Genomic DNA, 7,500 nt, shown 5'->3' on the forward strand with positions numbered 1-7,500 from the left:
GCAAAAATCTCCCAAAATGTTTGTCGCTGATCGTAACTGTTTATATTCTATATTCACGGTTCAAAATTAATGTTGTTTTCATGTTGTAAATATGTTATTCTCGAGCGACCATCCTGGAAACGTCCATCTGCTCTTTCTAAAAACTGTGTATCAATATTTATTTACTTTTGCATCAACATTTGTTTTTACATAAAGCAAGCTAACAAAATCTGTACCTTGCTGAATTTGCATTTGTTAACGTTAATAGTATTTTCGGTCCAATGCTTCTGTTTTACGAAAGGGTATATGTCAGATGCTCAGAGGGCACGCGTGAACTTGTGGTGAAAAGAAGTTTATCAACATGTCAGCCCAGATGCCAATGTTTCTCACTTCCCATTTATTTTCTTCAATCTCTTTGGGTTCAGTACTTTGCTAGTAACCACATGTCTTCTCAGGCTATTTACCTAAGACCTCTACCATGGCACTACAATGATAGACAATACCAAAACAATATAGTGCACTGTTAGAGCTACATATTACGCAAGGACAGATCTGTTTCGTCGTACGAACGTGTGAGAACCTGTGAGCCAAAGGGCCTCTGCTGGTATGACTTCTGGGTGACCCCTTACATGGTCTTAATGACCCCCCAACTTGAAAAATTTGTCTGGAACGATTCACGTACCACAGGCAACCCAGTGTACCCTCACGGAGGGTCTAGTTCTTTTTTAAAATTTGATTCCCTCTGGGAATGAATTATGTCGCAGTCAGAAATCTAAATTATTTTTCTTTTTTTAGTGCATTGATCACTTCAAGGAGTGTTTGCTTACATTTCATAACGGAAAACATTTTTTTTCAAGAGCTGTTTTGATGTGAAGACCTTCTGAATATGAACGTTACACGTTCAAATTGTTAATTAGTTCTGCCTCATTTTCCCCCTAAGGGCACAGTTACCCTGATACGTGACATCACTACATTAGTGGAGGAAATAATGTTTAGTCTTACCGAAATAAAAAAAAAGGCTGGCAAAGCAACCTTATTCCGGCGTTTCCGCGAGGTCTTTCAAAATAAACATTGTTAAAATTCGATTAACATTCAATCCCATCTATTGCTGGTAATCAACCTGCTTTTCGTAAAATTAAAACAGTAATAATTTGATCACGTTGAAGCACGTTTCATAGAAAATCTGAGTTTTGCATCTTAGCCTCGGAAGCAAGATCCATAAGATTTGTTAGAAAAGGGTCTCTTTAGTTGAACGTAGTGTACATTAATTCGGTACTCTATCTTTCATCTGAGTTCACGAGTTCACGGTAGTTTGGATTTCCATATACGGAACCTACACAGGCAGTATAAAGAGGGTTACATTTGAGCTGTAAAACCAAAACCAAGTTAGTTCATGTATAATAATCCAACCAAAAAACGAAGCAAAATACTGGCTGATAATATGGAAAGCGCCATTTGGGCCAATCACCTTGAAATTAGTAATGCAAAACCGCCCTCGTATTCACTTTTCACAGTATAACAGATCGAGGACAATCGTCAAATTTGCGATTGTAAATGGCCCAAAACCTCTACGTGTGAATCTAGACTAGATCTGACTTAACCCGGCTACGTCAATCAATGCAAGAGGGCAGCTGAAAATATGATTACGTTCAAATGTTAAAAAAATATTCCCCTTGCCAAGTGATATTACATGTATGCATTGTTATCGCCAAATTCGTCTTGGCTTTTGGAGTGCAAAGCGCGGAAACTATTGATACGAGAATACTCAGCATTTTGATTTTCTTTTATGGGCAAGCTCAATAGCTTTAGTTTGAAAATATCTATTAGAATCAGGACTGGGTGTGTTTCAAAATCATTCCCATATTCATGCTAACCCAGTTTGAAAGATAAATTCTGTCATTTTTTCAAATCGAAGGTAATGTATACACAAATCCGAAAGAGAAATTTTTTGTGTCATTTAGAAAAAATTTCTGGCAAAAATTTAACCCTAAAGCCAGAGATCGAGGAGAAACGAACGATGTTGTCAATGATGGGACCAGTTGGACCTCACATATAAAACTAATCAAAATTTCTACAAGGAATTTGGAGGGTTTAAGCCAAAAACTGGCATTGGACTTGAAGTCGTGCCAGCCCGGTCTTCAACAACTGGTCTTATGCCTGATTTCAAACTCACTAAAGTATTTCGGAAAAGTCCAACTTTTGATCAAACGAGAGCGTATTAATTTTAACTTTCTTACGAATCAGTTAATGGCTGGACAAAGCAGGAATTATTATGGTTACTCTTTTTTTAGACTTTTTTTCGAAGAGTAACAAACTTCAACATGGCGAGAGTTTCTTTACGGTCTTGTAATACTTCGTGTTACGGTCCGTGTTACGCCGGACCGGATCTTCAATACTTAGTCGAGCACTCAAGAACTGCCGGTATCAAAAGCCGTGAAGGAAAAGAACACGAAAAGACGGAAAATTAGCAGACTTACCTTTACCAAAAGCGTTCGTTCTTTCAACTAGAAGCGCAGGTAGCCACTAAAATATGAAGCAGTGTTCATCATGTTGAACTCGGCTGTGCGGCAACAGCTGAGCCGAAAGACTGAGAAAACAGCGCTGCGTGTGTCAAATAAATGATACAAACATGTTTAATTTTCTAACGTTGATTATTCAATAAACCGAGATCAGTTGTTTCCGTGCAAAGTGCAAATGGAAGTGATAAAAATCAATTTACAGGCTGCCAACAAGAATTGACACAAGAAAACAATTAGCACAGCACTTAATTCCAAGATTTGCCTATATGCAAGTAGATGTTTGGTGCTAAAAGTTTAATTTGTCCACATATAATGCTTTTATTTATATGTCCTTTCAATGCTACGAAATGACGATGACATTGCAAGATATTTTTTTCATGAAAATGCAGTCTACGTTTACTTCCGTTCATACCTTTTTTATTCCTTTCGAACGCTAATGATGATCGATTTAGTGAAATATGAAGTAACATAAAGTAACGCCGTCTGAAATGTATATTTTCAAGCCCGGATAAAATGAAGGCTTTGCGTATAATTTCATACTGTGGATTTTGCATACAATCAGCACAAACGAAACAAATACATAAATAACTGCTAAACAAACTACACAAAGAAACTTTATAACTCAAATGTCCGGCTTGTCTCCTTTGCTGCTGATATAGTTCATCCTAACTGAATGCCAGAAAATTTATCGCAAAAAACGGTATTTCCTATTACTTCAAAACTCTAGTTTATTCCTTTGACTGCAATACCTTGTCACCACTTAAACATCATCTGACGTCCACGCTCGTTCATCGTCGATTTATATTCGCACTTGGGTTGATTCAATTAAAGGCCTTTTAAGTTACACCGCTGTAAATTAATGGTCCTAAAATCGACCGATATCTTCAAAGAACATATATAGCAACTGAAGCTGAATAGAAAGATAAGATAATGGGCATCTAAAAAACCTAACTGAGCGAATGAGACTGATTGTGTTTTCAATTAACCTTTCAGCAAAATTACAATTGGTGAAAAGCTGTGTCCTTTATCGAGACGTCGGCCGACTGAAAACATGGCAGGTTTCAGACTTTGTCCCGCAATGCGGCTGCAACATTTGGATTGAAAACTCGCAATTACCTGAAGGTAGTCAGAGACTCCGAGCGAGAGACTTTAGATTATTCAAGTGTTTTTTTTTTTTACAATAAACGCAAAAATAGCTTCCTAAATTTCAGTAAACGCTTCTTTGAGGCATATTCAGGAAATGAAATTGTTCCTTATGATTTGAAGCAGTCAATCAATTAAAGCAGTTAGTTTACAACTACAAATTAATTTTTATCGTCAATGCAAACAAAACTTTGACCGGCAAAATTATTTCACGGAACATCTATCCGACCAAATATATTAAGAATTCTTTTCCGCAAAAAAAAATGGCAACAAAAACGACAAACAGTTCCTGCCTTGTTCGCAATCTTTGCCAACGATCGCCCAGTATAATGCTTTCCTGAAACTCGAATTAAAACTTAATTAAGTTGAAGGTTGAACTACTTGTGCACTTAAATTTAGCATTTCAGGGACATTGAACCCCCACCTTCGTTGGCTACTTTAATTTAAGGTCCCTTCTTTTATAGTTTATTTAATCGATAAGAATAATCTATACAGATTTTGGAAGTTTGACCATTCTTCTCAGACGTCTAATAAAGTAATCTCGACCTTGTTTAGAGGGTGTAAAATCCCCCAGATAAATTCTAACATTCTACCATACCATGCACGTTAATTGCTATAAGGTACACACACTTGTATAAATCAACTTGCTTCCGTCTATGTGATGAAGACTGGTCTAAAAAGTTTGCTCAAAATTTAATCTAAAATTAAAATACTCCATGATTTTCTGAAAAGTCAAGAGCAAGTTTTCTTTCGCTAGAAGAGGCTTCAATGCGTTGAGTGGAACGTTAAATCGATTTCTCGCTTTCGCGTCATTTTGGAAGGTACAATGTTACCCTAAACATAACATTACCACAAGTGGGGAATATTTCCGACAGCAGGAAGAATATTGATGTCTCTTGACCGTTTCGGAATCAAAACTGATATCTACAGAAGGGACTTGCTTCGTAAATTTTTAATATCTCTTATCTTCGCTAAAATAAAACCTGGAGAGAAGTTGAATCATCCAGATAATACTTGAGCAGACTGCATAAGCTTACCTTCAAATTGTTCAAAATTTTCTTTTCCACTATTTAGGACAACCGAAATTATATCACTGCGTAACATTAACCCGTGTTGGATTTTTTGTTTTTACTTTGAAACTGTGTTAATGGCATCACTGCTTTCAGTCCTTTCATGGTAAAATGATGATTCTTCTGTCTTGGCGACTACATCGAAAATTAACAGCTAAGTTTCGTCAAAGAAATCGTCAAAAGACACCATAGAATTAACACATCCTGAAATGAATAAAATAATAAAGCCAAAAATAAATCAATTCTCCCTCCATCTTTTAAATCTTGCACAGATTTTAAAAAGCCTAGACTAAAATGCTTTTAAAGACTTATTTTCCTCCCTGGCTTCACTTTTCACATTAAAGCAAATTGGTTTGGGTCTCATTATCTAAATGTCCTCGAGATATAACAAGATCAGTATACAATAGGACCAATAGCTTCTGTTTGTATACAAAAGAGATCATAATCCCTTACTTCCTGTAAAACACTTGTAAAAGATGAAAAAAAACCTAGATATCACAAATCTATCGTGTGCCTGCCCGTAAATTAAAGAAAAAATAGATTTGCTTTGGCTGTCAGTTAATCAGTAAAACTGAAAAAATAATGTTGATTAATAGACAGGGCATCGTGTTTCCAGGTTTATTGATTTAAAAGCCTTTCAGAGGCACCATGTACTTAACTTTTACGGACTGAATAATTAGTCCTGGATATTTACAAGTAACAGACTATGACGCAAATAACGTAAAGTTGAGCCAGAACGCATGTTATATGCATAGGCCTCAAATAGCGCTTACCAACTTACCAACAAGTAGAAAGTTTTCAGTTGTGAGTATGCGCACTTGAAAAGACTCGACATACAGACCTACAGCCTCTCCCCCAGAGCTCTTCTCTTGACTGAGGGAGAGAAGACCTCTGGCGAATCCTGAAACAAAGTGTCTTCTCATTGGTTTTAGTGGAGAACAATCAAAAGCGTCTCTAATTGGTGCACGAGGAGTGAGCAGGCGCCGTAAGGTTCAAACAGCCAAATTTTGAGTATAGGAACCCTACGGCGTATGTTCTCCTAGCCTGTTCCAGATGGTAGGGGAAAGAGAAAAGACAATGCGTGCGAAAAATGAGTGGGGGCTTGGATCGAGGGGAGGGCCCAAGCCCCCACTCCCTTTTTCCACGCAGTTGCTTTCGTTTTCCCGAGTATCGGGAGCCAGCTGGAACAGGCTAATTCGCCCTTGTCAAACGGCGGCCATATTGTCCCGGGGGACCAAAAAGGCTTTGTTTTACCACGCCAAGCCTCACCCCCATGGTTTCCACTGCGAGGCTTCGCGTGGTAAAACAAAGCTCTTTTGGTCTCCCGGGACAATGTGGCCGCCGTGTGACAAGGGCGAATGTTCTCCTGTAGAGTTTCCCAGAACCCAACCTCGTCCCTAGAGTCCGCTTTTCTTTTGGTCAGCACCAAGAACACGCACTCTGGCCACTTCCAAGTGAGGAAGTCTTGGAAGTGGCCAGAATCCGTGTTCTTGGTGCTGACCAAAAGAAAAGCAGACTCAGGGGACGAGATTGCCCAAAGCTTTGGGTCGATACGAGGCTCTGGTGACGAGAATGACCGACCTAATGCTCGTTCGCAGACCCCAGTGGTTTAAAATGGATAAAGGGGAACTCGGTGGGAAAGTGAAACACACAACTGGGTTTATCAACTGAGTTGATATGGTAACTTGCCCACCATTTACGAGGAATTTCCTTACGGTAGTCAATTTGCCATTTAAATACCCTGGAAACCAACGGTTAGCGCTAATCAGACTTCGAGAAACCGACCCCAGATGTTCAAAAGCTCATAATCGCTTACCCTCGATCAAACAACGACCAGTGTTTCGACAACATAAAATTAGGATCAACGAAAACGAAATTCCAAGTCAAACTTGAGGGGGTGGAAATCTTTTGAAAACATCTTGTAAATCATAGCGCCAAACTTACATCTTCCCCTCATCCAGGATTAGGCTTTGTACTTTTTTATCAATTAAGTTTAACGCGTCAGTAGAAATCCAATTAAGAAGGCAAGCCATTTGCTGCAGGCTGCAAAACAGTACTTACAACACTGTGTAAACCCCACTCTGAGATGAAACTCAGGCGACTATCACAGAGTAGTTTTCAGAAACAATATCAATCGTAGTTTAGAAAAACTAATCAGCCGAGAAATTCTATGTGAAAGACTCTGTACCACTGAACGCGTTTTGTATTACAAAGAATAGGTGGGTTGCCTGTGGGTGTGACGTAAGAACGTGCGACTGCGCAATATCAAGCGGAAACGAGGTTGCTTAACCAACAATTGAGCATTTCATCATTCTTTTCAATGCATCTAGATATTGGTTGCAAACCTCCCATGTACAAATAATGGGAAATATGCTAAATATTATACATGCAAAATTTGTTGGTTTATCATTACATGAATGAATTCATATTCAAATATTTTTAATTAAATACAGAATTGAAACCGTTGAAGGGTAGGAATTTTCGGTTCTAAGGATTTTAGAAAACGACTCCGTGTATTCGTTTTTTGAATATTCTTTTTGCTCTTAAACTTTTTAATATTCTTTTGTGCAAAGAAGTATCCCGAAGTGGGCTTAAGATCTCAAGCACTCACGTCGACTCCCACTTGTCTTTCAAAGGCGCTTTGCTTATTTGATGTCAGTCCACACTTTCTTGGCTTTATGGTCAAACAACTGTATCCATCTTCACTGCGTCTGCATTATGTAATGGTTCACTTTGTTCCCACACAATGACTTCATTTGTTAACTTACGGGTTGCAGTTTTTCGTCCGC

The 7,500-nt window shown here is 38.3% G+C and overlaps 2 protein-coding genes across 6 annotated transcripts in view; both read right to left on the reverse strand.

Moving 5' to 3' along the window:
* LOC138019280 (adrenocorticotropic hormone receptor-like) overlaps positions 1–6,113 on the reverse strand; it is a 29,125-nt gene extending 23,012 nt beyond the window's left edge. The window contains exons 1-2 of one of the 3 annotated variants that reach the window (XM_068866013.1): positions 5,493–6,113; positions 4,679–4,915 (exon numbers count right to left, since the gene is read on the reverse strand). The gene's annotated coding sequence lies outside the window, so the exon portion shown is untranslated. Of the gene's footprint in view, positions 1–2,456; positions 3,919–4,678 lie in introns of those variants that run through there. The other 2 variants (XM_068866011.1, XM_068866012.1) reach the window with 2 other exon arrangements.
* Positions 6,114–6,992: 879 nt separating this feature from the next.
* Positions 6,993–7,500, reverse strand: part of LOC138019282 (neuroendocrine convertase 1-like) — a 16,391-nt gene continuing 15,883 nt past the window's right edge. For 2 of the 3 annotated variants that reach the window (XM_068866019.1, XM_068866017.1), the window contains one exon: positions 6,993–7,500. This exon is cut by the window's right edge and continues 99 nt beyond it. In XM_068866019.1, the coding sequence (XP_068722120.1) occupies positions 7,394–7,500 (107 nt within the window). In that variant the 3' untranslated portion in view covers positions 6,993–7,393. The other variant, XM_068866018.1, reaches the window with a different exon arrangement.

Source organism: Montipora capricornis, chromosome 10, assembly GCF_036669925.1.
Source record: "Montipora capricornis isolate CH-2021 chromosome 10, ASM3666992v2, whole genome shotgun sequence".
Classification (NCBI taxonomy): Eukaryota; Metazoa; Cnidaria; class Anthozoa; order Scleractinia; family Acroporidae; genus Montipora; species Montipora capricornis.